General features: G+C 35.0%; 1 protein-coding gene across 2 annotated transcripts in view; it reads right to left on the bottom strand.

Moving 5' to 3' along the window:
* The window catches only part of LOC136340944 (uncharacterized), a 50784-nt gene that overhangs the window by 2180 nt on the left and 24475 nt on the right, over window positions 1-24129 (bottom strand). The window contains exons 3-8 of one of the 2 annotated variants that reach the window (XM_066285439.1): window positions 7946-8109; window positions 6971-7099; window positions 5858-6021; window positions 3750-3872; window positions 3556-3627; window positions 1501-1722 (exon numbers count right to left, since the gene is read on the bottom strand). In XM_066285439.1, the coding sequence (XP_066141536.1) occupies window positions 1501-1722; window positions 3556-3627; window positions 3750-3872; window positions 5858-6021; window positions 6971-7099; window positions 7946-8109 (874 nt within the window). The remainder of the gene's footprint in view (window positions 1-1500; window positions 1723-3555; window positions 3628-3749; window positions 3873-5857; window positions 6022-6970; window positions 7100-7945; window positions 8110-24129) is intronic. The other variant, XM_066285440.1, reaches the window with a different exon arrangement.

The following is a 24129-nucleotide window of genomic DNA, read 5'->3' as shown; positions in this document are numbered from 1 at the left end:
GTATATGTGTATATAATAGGAGGGCAAATTTGAAATTAGGAAGTAAATTAGCTTAAAAAACGTTTTTTTTTGTGAATTCAGCTTTATTGACACCAATGTAAAGCAGAAACATGGAAGTTATTTATGCAACGTAATATCAGATAAATGGCCTCCTCTAGCGCGTTTGCAGATATCAGCTCTTTTGATGAATTTTTTAAGCACTTTTTCCAATAAAAGTACACTTATCTCGGCAATACAGCGATAATTTTAATTTTTCAAATCATCAATCATTTCTGGGTTAGCGTAAACACGATCTGTAAGATAGCCCCAAAGAAAAAAGTCCAAAAGTGTTAGATCGCACGATCTTGCAGGCCAATTGACATCATCAAAACGAGAAATAACGCGACCATTAAAGTTCGATCTTAATAATGCGATTGCTTGCTGTGTTGTGTGGGTTGTGGCATCATCCTATTGAAACCATAAGTCGCCTGTATCAATACCATCTAATCATGGTTTGGTAACGTACGCTATTGACGGTAACGGCATTACCGTGCTCATTTTCAAAGAAGTAGAGACCAATTATTCCTTCTGACCACAAACCACACAAAACAGTCACTTTTCTGGGATGCAATGATTGTTTAATAATGGCTCTTGGATTTTTCAGGCCCCACAGACGACCATTTTGCTTGGTCACATAGCCATTCAAATGAAAATGGGCCTAATCACTGCAGATTGTTTTATTAACAAAATCGCCATTTTCATTAAATTTTTCCGACAATCAATAAAAAAAAATGTCCGATGTAAACGATGGTTGGGCGGTTTTAATTCTTATGCTAATTGGATCTTATAAGCGTGAATATAAAGATCCTTATGCAGAATGTTACGCTCAAAGTGCCTCTAGGGATGCCCAATTGTTGAAAACGACGACGAGATGAGGTTCCAGGCTCATCTTCAACACTTTCCTTTACAGCGGCCATATTTTTAGCATTACGACCACTACGAGCGTATTGTTTTGGTCTGACGTCACAAAGAGTACCGCAAGCTTCAAATTTATCGCCTAAATTGCGCACAGCAGTCTCGGAAGGAGCCTGATTACGAGGAAAAGATGAACGAATTTTCCGAAGCGATGCAGTGACATTTTCACAGTTTTGATAATGAGGTTTAATAATTAAAATTCTTTGTTCCAGAGAGTAGCGTGTCATGGTTAAAATTTCCCATGTTTATATTAAATAAATGTCAAAGAGTGACAGGTCTTCTTTAACATGTCATTGAATGGCAGCCAATTTACTTCCTGACCTTAAGTTTGCCCACTTTCGGTATATTATATACATATATAAGTTATATATAACTTGTAATCAGAGAAACAAAATAGGTCTTGTCTTCATGGTCTAACATGTAATTGCTTATGGTACGGAAACACCGTAAGGGAATTCTTAACGTTGATTGCACGAGAACTTTCTATTATCGGTCTTGTAAAGTTAATAAGAAGCCTATTATGTGGGGATAAATTCATAGACTTACCTCTGAATTTTATATACTGACATTGACTGTCAGGAATATTAGCAACTCTTTTAGCAGGTAAATGTGCGTTCTCCCTCGTGGATCTAAAAGATCCTGACTGCCTGAGCGATGGAGGTTGAATGCATAATATGTCCCTGCTCATTCGGTAAGAAGTCACTGAGGGAGCTCCCAATGTGCTGTCGTCGTATGAATTCACGTCATTAATGTCGATATCCGTGAGTACTGCAAAAAATAGCATGCTTTTTCAAAAAACCACTAAAATACTGCATTTTTCATAAAAGGAGCGAAGCGATCACTTGCGAAACGGGCAGATCGATTGATAGTTTAATTTTTGATGGCAACAGGCCTCATTAAAAAGGGTAAGTCGTTACCAACCGCGTTCTGTCAATTGATGTTTGAATGAAGAGTTGTGTATGTGATTCAGCAGCTACTTTTTTGAATCACGATTCATTCGCAGTTCAAACGTACAGGATTGCTATATTCTTGTGATCATTAAATCTCGTTCCTTCGCCTCTGGAAACATAGACCAACTCCCAGATTTAAATTCTAAATTGCTAACAGGAGCTGCCATCAGTTGAAAGAAAGCGGCTTCAGTGTGATTACTTTGCATATTTAGCGTCATCTGCAACTCTCCTCATTAAACCCAAGTAATGGACCGAGGTAAATTTGAGGTATAATGAAATTTAGAATTCGCATCCGCTATTTTCATGGCATGCAGTTATAAGAACATCCAATGAAACACAAGTTTTCACAATTAGATGATCATAAAATGAGAGTACAGGCTTGCCACTACATTGTCCATTGTAAACCCTTTATTAAATGTAGAAGGAAACTAACTAGCAAAAATTACAACTTTCTCAAGTTTCGATATAACAAATGAATAATTTGATTTTTTTTAATGGCACTTCCTGTATATTATTATCTCTATATTTAGGCAGTCTGAAAAAAATCCTCTTCCACGATGTGATAAGCTCATAATCGCAGGGGCGGGTGTTAAAATATTTAGATGCAAAACGGCAGGGGGGCATGCCATTATTTCCATTGGGAAAATCTCAACTTTGCATCTAAACCACAGGCATAGCTACAGCCGCGTTGGCTCCTAGGCAAGGCAGGGGGGCCCAGTGGTGATGGGAGCCCTTCCCCGTCGATCCGCGAAATCTCGCTCTTATAAGAGGCACAATTTTTAGTTACGCCACTGATCTTATGTGGTTATGGATTTATGTATATATCGCTGGCAAGAGCTTTCCCAAACTTCTTGAATATGTAAAAATACACAAAGTGTTCTGTTTAAGAAACTTAATACAGGAACAATTCGTGTAATTTTCTAGCTTCATTGGGTTTTTTAGTTGTATATCCTGAAAGTTCAGGAAGAAACATAAATCTTTGCTATTTAAAATTTCTTCTAGTGGTAAAGCTGCAATGGGATTTGTGAAAATATTTAACGAACATCTTAGTATGTGATACAAATGACAAATCAAGCTAATGATATTTTATTATGAACTGAATAAAATGCTCCTGCGCATATGTGCTCTTCCAATTTATTAAAAATCGGACGGTGCCTTGGAAATTAATTTTTTGGCCCTCGTATAAGTAATGATTACAATATCCTATTCGTCACATGCGTAACGTTAGAAATCTAACAAGAAATGTGGAACTTTAATGGACATGTGCTAAATTTGTAACCTCACAATGTTACTTTGACACATTGGATTTTTTTAAGCTTCCACGTTAAATTTAGCCACTGTCACTGTGCGCTACTGATACAGCTGCAATACAATTTATTTCCATGGCGCCACTCGATTTTTAATAAACCAGAACAACATATATGTACGTCTCGGTCTCGGCCTTTCAAAATCAATTCCCGTTCCATAGCATTTTTAAAACTCTGGACTGTACTCTCGACGTAAGAAAGTATGTGAAAACAAAATTAATTTCGCTGCGATCAGATTCTCAAAGGCATAACAGCACGAATGAAAACATATACGCGGCACCGATATCACAACAAACTGCAGCGGGACAAAAACATGGTGCCCAAATGAACATGTTTGGACTTACTACTCCTTCTGTTTCTGAATGACCATTTCCGTTTTATGTTACGCCTCTTTCCGCCTGCTGCTTTCAGAACTCCTATGTATAAACAAATTCACTCTCAAATCTGAATTTTCGAAGTATAAAAGATTGATTTTTACAAGACATTAGAAATCACCGAAATCACTTGTGCTGAGTAGCATAAAATAGGCACAACTTACGGGATAATCTATTATCCATCACTGGATGATCCCAATCGTCGTCTCTAGGTGTCCAATTTTTACGCCTGAGAGTAACTTCTTGTTTGGGGGTAGAGGTAGCTTCGGTTAGCAGTCGTCTCATGGCTGGAAACAAAAAGTGAAGGTGTTATACACAAATTCAATGAATGCTGGAACTTATTTCGGGAAAATTGTTTGCTGGAACGGCTCGAACACATTTGATAAATCCTTCCAAGGGGTCTAGCTTGTCTGCTTTCCTGGATGCCTTGTTAGAGCCATTAGATGTTTTTTTTTTGGTTAAAGCAAAATTTGTTGTGTTTGTCATAATTTATTTGCGATACCTTGTACCTTAAAACATTCTCGAGTCTAGAATTTAATTCTAGGCTAGGGAACCTAGAGAAGGTTGGCCGGACAGATTCTCGACAGGATGTACCATTTGAAACAAGCAAGTTTGAAGTCGTACAACTTGTCAAATATGTTTTGTTAAATCAAATTACGTCAAAACGTAGCTTATTAGGTCCTATTTAATCCCCAGAATGCCGACATGAAAATTTACACCGGTAAGCGCATAATATCAATTTCCGTTGGATTTTGCAGCTGTCAAAATTTTCAAAATTTCGGGTATAACTCAGGAAGGAAAAATTTTTGACATAAGACAATTTACATAAAGTGACTTAAAATCCTAACGAGAAATACGGAAATTCCAAAAAAAACTAGGAGTTTCTATTTGAAATTTGGAAGTCGGTAGGTACTTCCTGTGTAACCGGAAGTGCCGCCATTTCGAGAATAATTTGAATTCAAATTGGTCAATTCCTGCCTGAAACCATTGGGCTACGATAGTGGGAAGTCAAAAAATCTTTTTAATAACCGAGTTGCGCGGCTAACCCTGTATATCACGTTAAGGATCTTAGCAGCACCCCATCCTTCCAATCTATTTATTAATTAATTCCTTCGTATATCGTCGGATTAATGGTGATTGGTTCTATAGTAATTTCAGTTTAGAAACACTTTTCCTCGTTAATTACAGACATTCATAAATATAGAAAATGTTCTTCAATGTTTCAAACTCTTTATGTTTCGTGGTCGATATTAGACTCTAGATGCAGACAGACAAAAACTTAATCGATAATATACGAAGAAGAGTAGAGCTGTCTGGCCGGCCTTGCAGCGAGGAATAAAAGTATTGGGCTTTCCAGACCCGAAATCCATGAAATATGAAGCGGAAATAGAAATTTTATTCGGGGTAACGGAAATGCAAAATTCAGCAAAACAGATTTACGTCTCAGAGAATTGGAATTACAAAATAATGAAGTATTCAAGTTTTTTTATAACTTCATGACCTCTACTTTCCTTGCGATTTTCTTACATGCTTCAGCTACCCTTCCACTGAAGGTTATAAATGGATCATTTCCTCCTCGGTTTAAGCCACATATTCCGGACACAGAGGTCAACGTAAAGATACGAACATAAAATCAATCAATCACCCTGATGATCAATTATTACAAACCCCAAGATTACGCTGTGTACAATTGCGTGGGGTTTTTCCCTCCTTAGTCTTATAATTATTTTAATACTGTTAATAAAATAATAATTATTATTGTTAATGATGGCTGTAAACAACAGTCATTTATCCACTCGGTAAGTAGTAGTTTTATGAGACGAACCAGTTTATCACCGAGCGAGCTTGCGAACGGGTCCCTTAATGGATGAATCCGATAAAATCTCATTACGTATAACGTTTTATGTCTGATTTTATGTCAATTTGCTAACTTTTAAGTGAAAATTGAAATATCTCCTGTATACCTTGATCATCGGTCAAAAGAAAAATATGGAAATGTTCGCTCATTATCAGGACTGCAGTAAAGTAATACGTTACCAGCTTTACCGAAATACCTATAGCTTTATTGTACTAGTATTGTAATGATTAGGTTTATGGCCAAAATAATATTATCGTAAAACCTTGTTCCATCAAATCGGATATAAAGCAATATTATACATTGAAAAATACGCGTCTATATAAAAGTATTTCGTTCGAAAACTTGTTGCTTTGAGAAGTTTTGTGTTTTTACTCCTGTATAGAGTGAAATTCGGAATATTCTGATACAACTTACGGAATTTCTGACGAGCAGCCAGCCATTCATCTAAGGAGGCAGTGAGGTTGTTGTTATCTCTCGGTCTTCCGTCGTGGGTGTTCCTCAGGGCTCTACGCCGTTCCTTGCTGGTTAACATGCACTCTTCCAAGAGTTCGAACCAGTCTTCTAAGCCGTCAGGAGCCCTATAACACAAAACACGCAATTTTGATACATGTGCATGCATGATGGATAAAACATTAGTACAACAATGTTTATTTAGCGTGGAGAGCGTTGCCGGAATTTTTTTGCAGAGCTTCGACAGGAGATTATGGCTTAAAAAGGTATGATTGTCTCCAAGATAGGGAGTTCAGTACAGAGTATTATACATTTTTTTATTTATAGTCTCTGTTAATTTGTTTAAATGAGTTAAGAAATTTAATTAATTATAAAATATTTCATTATTACTAAACATACCGAATACGTATAAATGTGCGCACCCTGTTGTCCTCATTTAAAAAAGTTATATTTTTCCAGACCTTTCTTTTCTCTGACTCGGTCTCTATAACCACGAACTCCCTGCACACTATCGACTACGTCTATATCCGATCAAAATTTATTAAAAATCTCGGTTTGCCATAAACTTTACAGCAGATACTCTGTCCTTATGCAACTAATGAACAGTGCCGACGGCCAAATTTGACAGATGTATGAAGTTAGAAATTGATCAAATGTCCAATTTTATTAGGTGATGACATCTTAATACACACCTGACGCTTTGACTCTATAAAATTCTGCATATTTGTGGTGGATCTTCATGAGCATAAAAACGGCAGCCTCTTCGGCATCTTGACTCAAAACAAGGGATTCCATTGAAGTCGAACGCACTACAACCACTAAAAGCATTTTTCAACGATGGAACCACGTAACGCCTGTCATTTTTATGCTGATGAGGATCCGCCATTAACTCTAATAAAGTTTGACACTTAATTCTTTTAGTGAGGTATTGGGCACTATACAAGTTCGGTACTTACAAAAACGATACCGAAGCTGATAGTGACTTATTATTTTTTTATTATAAATGTTTCCTGCGCCGCTTTTCAAATTTTCTCAATTTCTAAAATACCAAATGAGATCTTTCAGGTACCTACTTACCTGAGATATATCTTTCCATCTCTTCCAATTACTAGAGCAACAGTACTGTAAGTCTTCTTATTTTCCCATTCCACTTTATCGACATCAACTAATTTAACTTTAAAAAGGAACTGACCCATTTCTGAGATCCTGAAAATTTAAATAAAAGCGAAGTCAGACATGTCTTTTCAACTAATGAAAACAGGATTATTTTTCTATATCCTTTTTCATGCAGTCTTCAGATAATGTACGAAGAGCAACTGGGCATGCGTTATGAATGACGCAAATGGCACGTGGTGCGCAGTAGACAGATTCGCTCCAAAAGTTATTTCAATCTTGTGTGAGATTTTCACAGTCGACTGACGAGCTTTATTTTCGGCTTAAGGAGAAGGATAGTCTTCTGGTCAGTGTTCGACCAACCAAAATAAATATCTTACTAATCCCAAACACGCATCTTACCAATCTCAAATAACCGCACCTATTAGTGAAATAAGCAGTCTGCTACATTTCACCTTTACATTAAATGGCTCTTGAAGGCGTTTGTCAGGGGCGACAGCATTTTGATTAATTATTATTGATATAAATGTGTTACTCAATAGAAACAATACACGTTTCATAAGGCTAATTGACGCATACATCCAGTTGCAACATTTGCCGCTTAGCTCCTTACTTTGCAAACGTGGACTCGTGCGACAATGAGCTGCTTTATCAAACTTGTACCTTAATATAATTATTAAAAATTGATACTTAAATTAAAATTTAGTAAATAATTAAGTTGTTTAAATTTTAAGGGTTAAACTTAAGGATAAAGAAATGATTCACCGCTAATGGTATGGTTACCAAATATACAGTACATCTTTCGATTCCCGTTAATTAATTAAAATATCGCTCTTATACTGTACACTATGGTAACCACAGAACTGCCACAGTTAAATTATAAATTTAACAAAATTACTCTTGCTGTTCGAAACAACGTATTATAAATTACAGCATTACCTGTCTGCACCTGAGGCCCTCCTAAAACAGTGCAGATAATCCCTGGTCAGTATAAAGTATCTTTCTTTCCATCGGCTGAAGAGTTTATCTCTTTGCTGCCATAACAAACCCCGTTTAATGGCATGGGTTGAATCTTTCCCATAGTTGCTCGTTGACAGCAAAGACTGTAACAATGGGAAAGTGCTCAACTTGTGCAATATTCTCCACAGACGTTTAAAATGATTCTCTGAATTTAAATGTTCAATATGGTACACTTGTACAGGTAGAAATCAGAAAGAAAAATGTTGTGGTTACTTTTTTGCATCATATTCAATAGATGTTCTAGGGGGTAAAGATCAGGAGCGCGTGGAGGCCACGGAAGCACATTAATATTGCGATGTTTTTAATGAGCCATTGTTACATGAACAATATGTGCATTATTTTGCTTGTTCTAAAACTTCTTGCATGTAGCACACAGCGATATACAGAAAATCTGATCAATTCTATCACCACTACAACACAAACGCGTATACCAATTTTGGTTGAAATTGATGAGTTCAATCAAGGCATTGCCATATTTATTATAATTGGTACATATAAGTATCTATTTTTCCATTCAGATCACGTTAGTTGAGTAATTAAGAGCAAAAAAATACTTTTTGCCTCGATAAAACACAGTTTGACAATAATGATGAATTTGGGTCAAGACCAAAACATATTTTTTAAGAAAATGCCAAGATTTCGTTATCAAATAAGTTTACTTAGCCGAAAGAAAAAGTTATGAGAGAAAAGTATTTTACCAAAGGAACCACACCATATGTGTCACTGAAGAGTTTCCATCAGCGATAAATTTAAAGTCACTATAAAAACACCATTATTAACAATGTTTACTTTTCTTCCTTTTATAATTTACAGTTTATAAAGTACGCCTTGCACTTATTTACGAAAGGCAAATTCAGCAGGGTTTAAAGGACACCATTATTGGGTCGGTTGATCGACGATAAAGTACATTTTCTCACTTCTTTCTCTACTTCTCAAAACAGTTATATGCCAGGTTAATAGTGACACGTATATGGAACTAACCTGAACTAACCCAGGGAGTTAATCAACCACAGTGTCGTCATAATTATCATTGCTTTTTTATTTATGGTTGCCATGGAAATTAATCTCAAACAAATTGCTATTGGTAACATTATGCCTTTTTGCTTTCATGATTTAATATATAGGTAAGTTTATTGCAATTTTATAAGATCTACTGGAATAACATACATACAGGGTCATTCACAGTAAGTATCGTATTAAAAGTTTACGTGGTTCTAGCATAGCTAGAGATCTGAAATTTTGAATGCCGATATAGTGGAGTTTGATATGGTCAATTAAATATTGGTATCATTGCGACGTTACTAGATCTATATGTAAATGACAATAACTTTATTATTTTAAATGGCACACCCTGTATTTCATTTCATTTTTGAATTACCCGGAACATTTAAACTCCAGTTTATGTATCATAAGCCATAGCTATGAAGATAAGTTTTCGAAGTAATTTTTTTTTGGCTGATTTGGCAACAAACAGCTCTAAATTCAAAAGCGCATATCTTATCAACTGTCACAGCTAGAGCTGAAATTTGAGCTGCATACTTTATGAGTTATCTGTATCTTGTAGTATTATACTTTTTTTTGGATTTACACGCAAGGCGTGGGAAAAAGTCCGATATCGGACGGATATAAATATGAATTTTACATCGTAATGTTAAATAGAGCACCCTATATTTAAGATAATAATTTAACACTCATATTTATATACTTCTGATATCGCACTAATTTTCCTACTCCCGGTATGGAAATCCGAAAAATGTAGAATACTACAAAATACAGAAAACTAGTAAGAGTCCGTAGCTCAAATATCAGCTCTCCAACAGCGATCGTTGAAAAGTTATGCACTTTTAAATTTAGATCTGTTTGTTGTTAAATCAGGAAAAAAAACATCGAATATGGTTCATTATAGCTATGGCATATGATGGATAAACGGGGGTGTAAATCTTCCGGAAAAGGGAAAATGTAGTAAAATACAGGGTGGACCATTTAAAATAACAAAGTCACACATAGATCTGGCAACGTTGCAATGATACCGATACTTTAATTAAACGCATCAAACTCCGTTACATTGGCATCAAAAATTTTTAATAGAAAACTCACCGTGAATCACCCTGTATATTCACTGCGGTTGTGCCGTAGTTATGATCTAAAAATCTTAGATCTTTCATCATTAGGCGTCTAGGACCGTAAACTTAAAGTTTGGGCCATAATAAAGTATTGCACAACTTTGGTACATAATATACTATCAGTCATTTTTGGACGTATTGTGATACAAAAAAAGTTTAATTTCTATCAAAATTGATTCTGGAAAATGTAATCAGTTTGCTACATAATCTCAGGGGATTAATTTTCTTTTTTATCATTAATGAATAAAACCTTATTTAAAGCGTTGCTATCCATTGAATAATTGACTCTGGATATATCACAATTGAATAAAATAAAATAACCAAACACTTAGCTTTGGAATATTTCGATTATTACGGGACAGATAGCGGATAATCGAATTGATACAAAATCTGGTCATGCGATGATTAAATTCGAACGTTTCAAAAAATAATTAATTAATAAGATATGCGGTTGCAATAATCATTATATTGAGCTTTCATTATTTTCGTGGCCGGCGCTATGTTTACTAACCCCAGAAGATAATGTAATAACATGCTCTAATAATCATTACATTTCAATCGTGCCAAGGGTCGACTTAGGGAGAAGTTTTGGTTGAAGCATCGAAGAAGGGCTCCGATTGATATCTTCAGAAATGCTATTTCATCCTTTTCGTATCATTAAAAAATAAATCAAAATTATAAAAAAAAACGCCTAATTTTCCATATACAGTGTGACCCATTTGTTTTGGGGTCGGTTTGCAAAAAGTTTATTGATTGTGCGATTTAGCCCGGATTTTTTTTTATTTATAGAGCTTGATCCACTGCACATTTTCAGCAAACATGGCCTGGTTGACATAAAATTCAAGGCCTACTATGACACTTTCTAAGAGCAAAATTTTAATAAATTATATTAGCGATTTTTTTAGAAAAAATCTGTGCACGTCACTGGATTGGCCACCCCTCAAAACGGGCCTGTACAAAATTTTAATGAAAAATTTTTAGTAATAACGATTTTGTAGAAGAATTAAAAATGCACCCTCAGTGCTTATTTATTCTCAAAAATTCATAGTTGGCTATGTAGAACAAGTGAAGTGTTTAACTGTCAAACAAACGCAACAAACATCAACATCGATATTAGAACTTATTTGTACTTAATACAAATTCAATTATTAATCATAATAATTGTGGAACATTTAAGTGTAAGAGAAAAAACAGAAATTGTTGGTCTTGTTGGCGACAACGTGCGCTGGGCAGCAGAAGGTGCGGCAGAATGCAGGATTCAACTCCAGACATCCAGATAGACCGGTAAGTCGAAGTACTGTGCAACGCATAAATAACATTTTCCATAAAACTAGATCGGTTTCCAAAAATTTACTTAATACATGGCAAAATGGACATAATGGACTTTTTCTAAATAATTGTAATTTTGAGGATGCGCAAAAGGAATGACAAGCGCAAAAGGAATGACAAGCGCATTGGAGAAAATGGTGGCTTGCGAGAGGTTACAAATATTTAATTGCTTTTTGTGATGTAATTTTCATTTTTGTTTGTTTTATTTGTTCCGTATAAGCCTAAGACCATAACTAAGTTGTTATAAACTATAAATTTTCGAAAATAAGTAAGTACCCAGTGTGCATTTTTAATTCCTCTACAAAATCGTTATTACTTAAAATTTTTCGATAAAATTTGTGCAGGCCTGTTTTGGGAGGTGGTCAGTCCAGTGGCCTGCACAGATTTTTTCTAAAAAAATCACTAATGGGATTTATTAAAATTTTGCTCCTAGAAACTGTCATAGTAGGCCTTAAATTTTATATCAATCAAGCCATTTTTACTGAAAATGTGCAGTTTATCAAGCTCTATAATTAAAAATAAATTCGAGCTAAATCGACCAATTAATAAACTTTTTACAAACCGAAACAAACAGGTCACATTGTATATGGTTTGCAAATTTTCACAGTTTTTTTCGTCGTATTTTGCGTTTTTCTCACGCACGTCTTGGGTTAAATTTTCAAAATTTCATACACCTATTTTTCTTAAGAGCCCGCTCAGCAAAATGTGAAAAAACAAAATCATAAAAAATACGAAACTTTGCGACCCTGTGTATAGAAAATTGTACGTTTTTTCCCACGGGCCTATCAACATCTTTTTATTATTTCGCAGATATGTCGCTCGTTGGCATATCTCCACGATGACATGTTACGCCCTGTACATTAGACACGGCGAATATTTTATAGTTAATATAATCTTTGGATAGAAAGCTCGTTAAGTAAAGCAGGGTTTTAGTCGGGACGGCAAAGTTCAAAAAGCATTAGTTGCCCACCGCTTAAAAAAAAACCAAAATTTATGGGAATCTTATCCCCCTTTTCAAGTCATGATTATTTTATCGGAAAATGCAAGCCTGCACGCTATATAGTGCACCTCGGATAAACATTTTCGTTCTTGCTTAGGCTTTTAGCAGAAATTTACGAGATTACCTTCGAAATGATATTGGAAAAAGCCTGTTGTATTTTACATTTGCAATATTGCAGGCAACTCTTTACGTTTTCTGATTTGAAATTAAGCTCCCTGAATTAGTATCCGCCGACGTACGATCGAACGAACAGGAGAAATAAGTAAATATGTACATATTAGAAAAAAATTATAAAAATTAATAAAAATTATTAATTATTATTAATTAGTAAAACACTTAATGTGTGTAGGACTGAAATGTGAGAAAACGAACGAAGGCATAAACGAATTTTTAATAGCATTTTTGGGTTTTGTATTGTAGGGCAATTTTGGAAACGTACAATTTAGGGACGCTCCTCGCAAGTCACTCATCCTTTCAGACAAACCGAAGGTGAAGACGGTATTCGTGAAATTATCCCAATCTAGAATCCGGTAGAGTAGTTCATTATTTATCAAGAATATTCTGAGAAGAAACTATAAGAACTGTAAGAAAATTCTGAATACAATATTATCATGTAGATGCTTCGGGGACCGGCAATACTCTGTATTATAACAGATCTACGGTCAAAAACGCACCATTTTCGATTTGCAAGGTGACCAAGAAACGACATTTTTCACAGTTTTTATATTTTTATTTTCATTTAGGTTTATTTTAATTGTAAGAAATTTAGTTAAATGTTACGAATTGCTTCAGACAGTTGAGAACTGAGCCGGATGATTATTTCTCTTACTCCCTTTACTTTCTTAATTTGCATCGATAGATATTTTTGAAAATTCTACGAAAACGGTGAAATAAATGAAAATACTGGAGATCAAAACGCCAAATAATTAAAAGATTATACAGAATTCACATAGGGTTTTCGAAAAAAAGCTACAAAGTGTAAAATGGTAGTACATGACCCAAACACGACATACCACGGTGTACTATATCGAAAATAGTGTGTTGTTTTTGACCATTGGTCTATTGGAATTTTTATATTATTTTGCAGAGTACCATCACCCCCTGATATATCTCCGTGATGATACGCGACACCCTGAATAAGGCGTGAATAAATAACCATACATCCTGTATATAATTAATTATTTCGAATAATTTCGTATAGAGACTTTGAGGAATCCTCGGTAAGAAATTTTTATTACCTCTAATAACAATGTTTTTTTTTGTGGATTAATAGATGAATAGAAGAAAACGGGCGACGTCATTGGGTTTCACGTTACAAGACGCCACTGACTACATTTTTACTTTTCCGAACTGCAATCGAGTACCCAAAATATCGAACAGGAAACATTGTCCTGTGGATGCCTTTGCACGTTTCACGAAAATGTAACAACACATGTTCATCATTAAATTCAATTCAATGTTCATTAAAACCGAGGAGAAGAGATAATCGAAACTGAACGCTCTGTACATAATGCTAAATCGTTTTTCCTAAACAAAAGATTTTGAATATCTAACTTATTATGCTTAGCTAAATTATTTCCAAGTAAACCTTAATTAGGCGCAAAATTATTAAATGGCACGGTAAGGGCACAATACCCAATTATTGCCAGGGGCGTTATACTGTACTCGGTACAGGTTCGAACAAAGGTAAGCCAGCATTACAGTTTCATAATGAAATGTCTAGGGAGCGAATACATATGCGGCAGTGAATTATTCATCCCAAGAAAATTCAAGTTATTGTTCAGTCAGATAAATAGCTCAAAATCTTCTAATAATGCTAATGCCCTTCAACAGAAGATGTCGGCCATTCAGTAATATCAATTTAGACGATGATTTCTCGATTGTGGAATGTGGTGAGCTACAATAGTGTATTTATTTACGTAACTAGTTACGAAATGCATACTAGTACGTAATTTGTAGAATTTTTAAATATATATACAGGGTGCTTTAGACTTGAAGCGACAAAAGCCTAGCGGATATTCTCATCAGCAAAATTTCGAAAGAAGCTCATATGAACATGGGTCCCAAAACGCTCCGTTTCCGAGATACAGAGCGTAAAGTTTCGTTTTAATTAAGTTTTTTTTATTAAGAACGCTCTAGCCAACTTTAATAACATTTTTACGGTTTACTAAAACAATTATCAGACATGTACTATACCGACTAAATGCGATCCAGAATTTCCATGGACGTACCCAGCGAGCAAGTCGTTTGTTTTCGATGGTACTTTTAATGCTAAGAAGTACCCATAGATTTTAGAGAAAATGTAATTTTTTCTCGTTTTCATAAATCAAACGCGCTGCAATAAATTTTTAAATAATTTCTAAACATCTAGAGTTTTCCTTACGGAGTTCAGATATGTACTGAGGTATGGTATTGTGATTTTTTTCTCGAAAACGAAGCGGGACACTAAAAACAGTCAAGAGATAAAAATGTGTTTTTACCGCGTTCATCTGAATACTACACGAAAACTGCAAAAAAAACTGAACAGTTGTATTTTTTCCGCAAAAATACAACCGACTTACTCGTTGGGGACATCCCTGGAAATTCTCGAGCAAATCTTATTGGTCCCGTAGATGTGTGATAATTGTTTTAATAAATCGTGAAAATTCTATTTAAATCGGCCAAAGTGCTTTTAATCTATTAATAAAAAATGAATTCAAATAAAACTTAACACCCTATATCTCGAAAACGAAGCATTTTCAGACTCCTTTTCATACCAACTTTTTTCCATATTTTGCTGAGCGCAATTTCCCCTAGACTTTTACCACTTCAACTCTGAAACGTCCTGTATACAATATATATACAATATCGTACAAGTTAAAGAAAATATGATCTTCTAATTAGCTGAACATGTGATTTTTTTAAATTTTGAAGTAGTAGTAAAGAAACCAAGAAATCGCAAATAAATGGCATTTTAAATATTACTTCAAATGTTACGTATTGTTATTACTTACGTTAGAGATATTCAAGCCGCGTCTTAGACGTATAGAGTTCCGCTACAGTAACCATTGTTGTTCCTAGTATCAATTGTTAACTGAGTTATGAAATGAAAGTACCTGTCTTCAGGCTTATTAGAATCACTTCAAGTTCATTTAATTTCATACAGATTACTCACGGAATTTCCTTGACAAATCCGAAGTACATCTGGTCATTTAATACAGGGTGGTCAGCCTAGCTAATGCGGGCAATTGTGCGCAAACTGTGTATTGATCTATATTTTTAAGAGATGGTAACTGTTTCCTGAAGAATACGTTAACGTTGTATATGCTAATGTTATAAAGCGCAGAAAATGCTTCTGAATGAGATTTTTTTTTATATTGCGTTCTTTTTTTATCAACCATGTTACATTTTTTTTTGTCATTTTATTCACGTCTGTTGAGTATAACTCATATCCCAAAGCAAAATCTCGGTTTTTCTTTCGTTTTCTCAATTATCCGCTTACGAGTGCTCCGGTTATCTATGCGCTCCTAGTTTATTTTGCACGTGCCCCTTAGTTTACTTGTCAAAATTAGAAAATTACAATTTTGGGACGTAATACCATATGCTCGTCGAAAATATCAATAAATTTTGGACAAGTTTGTGCACGAACGCGAATTAAGTTGAAAAAGACCACGAGCCTCTTTTTCCGGTTTATGCTGCACGAGTGCGTGTAAAATTTGCAAAAATTATAAAATAATTTTCGTTGCACGAATTGCATATAAGAAGAGAATTGCAGGAAGCACGTCCTCGAAGAACACGGCTGCAAGATTGAAAATCTATTTTACTTTGTTAGTGTGCTTTGCAGAGGATCAGTTTCTCATTGTTACGATGAACCAATCACTGGCGAATTGCTGCGAAAATTGCTAATGATTATTATTATCAAGGATGTGATTCGTGAAATCCTCCTTTTAAATTCGTGCCCCGAAAATGGATTTATAGTTTTTAAAAACGTCAGAAAAAAAGGTTCTCGTGCTGTCCGACTCTTATTCAATTCACCTAAAACCTTCCCCAAAAATATTGATCATTTTGTTACGCTTATTAGAGTACATCGCGACAATAACACTAGTGCAATTCCCATTAATTAATCGCTAGCGATAATTGGACGAGTAAAAGTTATCAAGTCAATGATCAATATTTTACTGATGATCGCTACATAGTGATGGTCAGTTTTACGGGTCAAGTTTAAGCTGAGTGATCTTTTCCGAGAGTCTGAGGGAATGATATCAGCTCTTTAGTTTTTGCGCTATCCTTCTAGTTTCGTTTAGGGCTAGAATTTGAAAACATTGATCGAAGGTGCAAAAAAAGTCTCTTTTATTAGAATAGGGTCGGGACTTCGGGAAGGGTCCGCGTAGACATAATTCTGAGACCTCTCTAGAGGTACTGAGGGACAGACGAGGGTCGTATGAGGGGCTGATGGGTTTTTGCATATTAAAATGCCTGAAAATACCTCAGCGATCTGCTCCTATCAGCAAATGGCTTCGAAGGCAACCGTTTAGTATACAGTATCTAATAATCCTGTTCGTACACATGCTTTTATTGAAGAAAATACCCGATTTTCACCGTCAAAAATTATTTATTTTACTATTTTTATTATTAGTAATAAGAAATGTATTTTAAATATACGTACTTGCGTATAAAGCTTTCAAATAATAAGTAACAAAACTAACAATACATTGAACTAAAATTACCCATTTTCATGCAAAATGTCCAAACAAAAGCAACTAAGTTTTGATTTAAAAAAAATCTATTATTAATATGACACTGAAAGGCTATAGCTTAGGAAAGATGGGTCAATTAGTTAAGAAAACACATTATACCATCCAACATGTTATAAATAAATTTAAAAACCGAGGCACGATTTCCAATTTTCCAAGAAGAGCCAAGAAAAAGAAGTTAGATGATAGAGATGAACGTATGATGGTAAACAAAATTAATAAAAACCTAAAGTTAAGTAAATTCGTTCAATGATCGAAAATGCAATAGGAAAGCATATTTCTAACCAAAAGATCCGTGGTGTATTATGGAAATATGGTTATTATGGTAGGATTCCACGGAAGAAACCGTATATTGGCAAAGAAAATCGGCATAAAAGAGTTTTATTTGCGAAGGAACATATGAATAAAGATCCACAGTTTTGGAATACCATAATTTGCTCGGATGAAACCAAAATCAATCTTTTCCAATCAGATGCCATCGATAGAATATGGAGAAAAGTGAATGAAGATGATAATCCTCCTAATATACTTCCGACCGTAAAACATGGAGATAAATCTCTAATGATTTGGGACTTCAGGTTCTCAAATGGAGTTGGAAATATCCGTTTTATAGATGAGATTATGGATGAACGTGGTTATAATGGTATTCTAAAAAAAAAAACATAAATGAAGAGCGCAAAAATTAGACACGCTAAATGTCTATATGTTTCAAGAGGGCAACGTTCTTAAACACACGACTTTAATCAACAAAAAATGGCTAATTTTGAATGGTCCAAAATTCCTAAAAACACCTCCACAACCAGCAGGCTTAAACCCATTTGAACAATCGTGGACAATTAAACAAACATATAGGAAAACATCGAATTTCATAAAAAAAAGAATTAAAAAACATTGTGTCAAAAGAATGGAAAAAAATTACTCCTGAAATATGCAAAAAATTAGTTTATTCTATGAATAAAAGATGTCAAGCGGTGATCACAGCAAAGGGCTACGCGGCAAAGTATTGATCAGTTGTTGTTTAATCGAAAATCTTGTTTAGTTTTATAATTAAATTTAAGTGTACGAACAAAAATGTTGTATGAAAATGAGGTATTCTTGTTAAATTAATTAATAAATTTTGCTATTTATTCTGTGGAAATTTTGTATACAAGTACCTAATAATAAAATGCCTTGCGTGGTAATAATTAAAAAAAAAACAGTAAAATAAATAAATAATTTTTTAACAGCGAAAATAGAGTACTTTCCTTAACAAATCCATGTGTACGAAAAAGGTTGTTAGGCACTGTATATTTCCACACTTTCGGTTAAATTACGCATAAGGAAATGGTCAGTTAAATTATCTCAGCACATGTTTATTTCCAAACCACATGAAAATTTCTTGGAATCATAGAGTTCAATACATACGTTTCCACTTCCTTCCTCCCTTATCAATATGGTACCATTATTATGGTGATAAGCAATAAACATGCTGTCATGTTATTATCATAATAATTTCATTGCGGTCGAATGGAATTATGCTACTGTATTAATGTACTGACCGAGAAGGTCGATTTGTGCGATACAGTAAAAAAAGAGACTCATGTAAGTGCACTATGAGCAGGGTGATTGATTATACAGGGTGTTCCTTAAGTCGTGCTATTGTTTCAGGGTCTGATTCCTCAAGTAATTTTATGCGGAAAAGTTCGCATGAACGTATGTCCGCGACGGCCCAAATTTTTACCCACCGGGTGTTGACATTTTTATTTTAAAACCGTCATATTTAAGTTTCTCAGAAAATACTTTACATATTACTTCTAATTTTGGTGTATGTCAATGGGACATGAACCTCGTGTTTTAACAAGGAAAGTAATTGCTCAACCAGTGGCGCCCCTACGTACGTGTCTTCCGATTTTATTTATGAAGAAAGTGGAACGTCACTGACATTTTTTCGCGGGAACATCTTGTCTGAATGGGCTGATAAAGTCCACGTGAAAAGGTCTCGTACAATAAATTAAAAAATATACGGGGTTTTACTTAATGATAGGCCGCAGTGCTAAGGGCGCATTCCTGAACTAAATTCAAATAGAAAAGTTCATATAAACATGTGTCCTAGGAAGTCTGTTTTTCAAGATACAGTCTCAACTCTCAGGTTTCAAAGCTAAAAAATGTTGTATTTTTTATTAATATCACAATGATCCTTTTGCCGAATTTGCTGGAATTTGGCTCCGTCGTTAACCGTAATAACACGCTAAGTTAGCATTAACCAGATGATAATTGTGAGTTTCAGCGCCATTCCGGGGGCAATCTTAAGAAAAAAATTGACTAAAAAATATATGCCACTGACTTTTTTTAAAGCTTTGTATTTTTTTCGAAACTATTTTAATGCGGCAAATAAAACAATAGAAAATTTCACACATTATGAGTTGAAATCGTAATGAAACATGAATAACAACTTACTTCAATATTAAAAAAAAAGCGCCACTGATTTTTGTCAAAATAAAACTAGTCAAAAAAGAAAATTTATTATTGTTGAAATATGTTCCTTCAGTTTAATCTTTTGTTGGGTCATTTTCAACATTTTGTTGTAAAAATGTTTTTTTTTTGCTTCTTGTTAGTTGTGGTTCATATTTCATTACGATGTCAATCTATAATGTGTTCAATTTTCTATTGTTTTATTAGTTGTATCAAAATGGTTTTAAATAAGTTTCCATTGAAACGCATATTTTTATTGCATTTAATGCCCATTTGTAAACCGTTTTTACATGCCAAATTTAATTAAAATATCTCCAGCAGTTTCGGAAATATTCATTAATTTCGATTTTTTTTCTAAAACTCTGGAGTCGTGTATTTTCGCAATGGAGCATTTTTGGAACGTAGTTTAACATATCCGTACATCATTAAGGAACACCCCGCATAAAAGACATTCTAAGAAGCTTAAAAGTAACAATTTTTAAATAAAAATTTGAATTTCCTGTAGCTAAAAATTTGGGCCGAAGCGGACTCATGTCCAAGTGAACTTTTTTTTATGAAACGACCTGAGGTATCACACCCCTAAAACATTAGCCCGACTTAAGGAAGATTCCGTATTGTGCTCATTTCACCAGCTATTAACTTTAGTTTAAACTCAAATTTAACGGCCAGTTTAATGTTGTTACTAAGTTTTCGTCGTTTTTGACTTAATTTGTAAAACGCAAAAACCTACGTTAAGTAACTCAACGTGGAACCAGCGAAGGCATTATTCGACTAAAGGAAAGCACAATGTGCTTCGTTCTGAATTTTGATAAGGCCAATCTGTATGACTACATCGATATGTCCATTTATATCGCGATCCGTTTCCTGCGGCCTGCGTGATAATACTTTATGAGCCAATTTGCCAATACGCCAAATATTTTATCGCTTATCTAATCTGTATTTTCTAATGAAAAATATTTCGCAGTAATCGAACCATCAACGATTCTTACACCAAAACATGGCACAAATTTATATCGAGATTGATCAAACGTAACTGGACAGACACTGCACAGAGAAGAGATAATGAACTAAAAAAGATCACTTAGAAGCCTCAAGAGAAGTATACAGACCAGGGCTGGCCTTAGCAAGTTGGGCGGCCTGGGCGAAGTTTTCGATTACCGCCCCCCGCCCAAGAAAAAGCGGCTACAAGGAACGTCTAACGCTGGTGCTGACAAGGACGTTGATAGACCCATATCGATATGGAAAATGTCCGCAAGCGTCTCTAAGCCAAAGGAACATTCTATTGCCATAAATAAAGAAGTGATCATGGTACAAAATTAAAAGAAAAAAACAATTACCATTGGTGTGCTCAAGGAAAATGGGACAGAACGTTGAGTAGACAAATATAAAGCCGAAAACGTTTGCCGGACTCTGTCAGGGTCTTCGGCACTTCGACAAATCTTAAATTTGAGGGGAACAGCTGGAATTTGGAGAATCACTGGTTCGACAATTACTTTAACAACCCATTAGACCATACTTAGAAGCTAATTAAACCCACACATACACACACAGAATATTTCTTATATAATGTATGCTCCTAGTCAATTTTGATTCTACAGGGCGATTCGAAAGTTGAAGTTATCCTTTCACCAGCGAATAGAGATTTAAAAAATTAGTTTTTTCCTTTGGTGCTTTTTCGAATCATCGACATCAAAGGAGATACAGGGTGTCAAAGTTTTATTAAAAAAATTTAAAAAAAAATTAAAATTTAAATTTTTTAAATAAAAATTTGACACCCTGTATCTTCGTTGATGTTGATATTTCGAAAAAGCGTTAAAGGAAAAAAATTTTATATTTTGAAGCCCTATTCGCTGGTAAAAGGACATACTCCAACTTTGGAATGGCCATGTATTGGGTGTTGCTTTTAACCCGGCAGGTTGTCGAATAATCTATTGGTCACTACCGGCTTTATGGAGAAGCGAAGTTGGGCGAAGGCCCAGGGCGACGGACTTCCCTGGCTTGCGGTTTTTCTTGAAGATGGAGGGCGGTGATTAAAAATTTCGCCCCGGACGCCGGACTTGCTAAGTTCGGCCCTGCAACTTCTCCTGGCGTTCCTGCGGGCTTTGCATCCACATTGCTGTCAATTCTCTCTAGGCGGGTTGGAGGTTCTTCCTTTCAGTTAACTGGGACAATTTTCATTAAAAATCCTAGAGGAATCTCCCTGAATGGAGCACGTACCACTGGGGAACCTTCGTATTGCACGGAGACTAAGCGTTTACAAATCGCTTTAACTAGGAGACAAATGCGGAATGTGAATTAAAGGAATATGATCTTCTATAGGGAATACCTAGCGAGGCTTTCCCGCGGAAAACGAAAACTTTGATAATGCAAAACTCTGGAAATTTTCAAGGAGAAAAATTGGAAAAATAAACAACATATTTCCTGAATTTTTCCTGGTAGTGGGACTAAGCGGGGCAACTAAGCAAATGACCAACGGGAGAAATAAGGGCACTTGCTTGACCGACTCTGGTTAAGACTATGGAAGAACTGTGTAAATGAAATAAAAGATGTTACGGCAACTTATATTTGACGCACCCCGTACACAACAATTATCATACCTCATATAAATCTAAATGCACCTTACACCTTTTGTATGAATGTTTTTCTCTATTTAAAGGGGTTGTCAAAATAATTACTGTAACATTCAATCTGGGACATCCCGTATATGGGCGAGACTTCAAATATGTAATGACTGTTCAAAAAGCGAAATCAAGGTGATTGAAGACTATCTTGAGTAGCTCTCATATAATAATTATATAAATAATATATCATTACTGCGTGTGTTTTTGCTTAGGTTAGGTTTAAAACGTTAATTTATTGAAAGCATTTCTTGTTGTAAATAATATCGAAACGAAGAAGTGTGCTGAAAAGATACTTATAGTCACACAGGGTCCAAAGTTCAGTTCAGAAAAATTAGACCACTGGGGAGAGGTGATTTAGGGATTACGTAGTATGCATTTTGATACGAGTGCAACAATGTAGTACCTGCATAGTACCAAAACCGAAGACAATATTTTACATTTACATATGAGGTATCGCTATGTAGAAAGCGTTTAAATTGTGTGCTAAAATGGAGATTATCGCAGGAAGTTTCTCTTGCGCATTTTTCTTATGATGAATTTATTTGTTTTCATTATTATTAGCTTTAGTTTAACATTGACGAATTGCATCTATGAGGTGTCCTAGAAAAACTGGTCCAAATGAGTATACGAGTAGTTTTAAATAATATGGCGCTTGCACCTTATACAAGAACTGTTTGTTTTGGGCTCACGCCCGAATGAAACAAACAAATTTCCGGAAATCATACCGGGTGTTAGAGCTATTTTTTCTAGTCTGTAAATTGGCAATAAATCTCACAGTTTTTGATTTATAATTTTGAAATTGCTCCTAGACGTGTTTTTGGATACGTCAAAATCTTTCTTAAAAGCCCTTTGATAGGTAGCGTAAAGTATCCCATCGACGTACAAAACATTGACTTAATTTTTATTCATCTATATTATTTATAAATTCTAATATTCTAAACAGAACAGGCTGGTTCCGCTCCGTCCGGAAACCATTCCAGAATAGTCAAAATGAGCAGTGAACTTGGTAGCAGGGTCCTTGAAGTGAACCGAGACGTTTTCCTGGTAGGTTGAAACAAGCTTAATGCATAAAAATTCCTGTCTCTAACGGTTTTTGCGATTTGTGCAAAGCACATTTCCCACGCATGTCCAATGTTGTCAGTGATAATTTTATGGGGTCACCAATTAGGGTTTGTGACAAGACAGATTTGTCGTTGCAGAGACGCTCTTCTGTGTAATTTCAAGGCGTAATTCACCATCTGTGAAAATTCATAATTTGGAAAAAGCTACAGTACCGCACCAAAATTAAGCAACTTTTGAAAACGGTAAAATTTTACTACAAAATCATAAAGATCTAAAAATAAACTATAGTTTTATTACTTACTAACGATACATATAAATAATCAACATTTTTTATTTTTTGTGCTAATGTTAACAAAAATCATTACTTAAATTCATATTTTATGGAATACCTCCTCCGTTTTATCACTTCACGATACCTAGCTGGCATAGAATTCGCCCAAATTTTCAATGATTTTTTCTTCAACGCTATTCCGAAGATTCTGAACATAATCAAATAGTTCCTGCTCGTTGTAAAACTTTTGATTCTCAATGCGCCTTTTTAAGTCGCCTCACGTATGCTCAATCGGATTGAGATCCGGTGATTGAGCAGGCTACTTCAGAACAGTTATTTCTTCATCTTCAAACCGCTTTTTCACACTCTGAGCAGTGCGTTTTGAGTCGACATTTTGTTGGAAAACGACCGTAAGTGGCGTATGTTCTTCTGCATAGGGCAGCATCACTTTTTTAAGGAAATTTTTATAATTCAGCATTCATTGTTTCATTTACTTAAAATAGTGGGCCCATA

Source organism: Euwallacea fornicatus, chromosome 9 (assembly GCF_040115645.1).
Source record: "Euwallacea fornicatus isolate EFF26 chromosome 9, ASM4011564v1, whole genome shotgun sequence".
NCBI lineage: Eukaryota > Metazoa > Arthropoda > Insecta > Coleoptera > Curculionidae > Euwallacea > Euwallacea fornicatus.
Note: the sequence above shows the minus strand (reverse complement) of the source record. Positions and strands in the feature narration are given on the sequence as shown.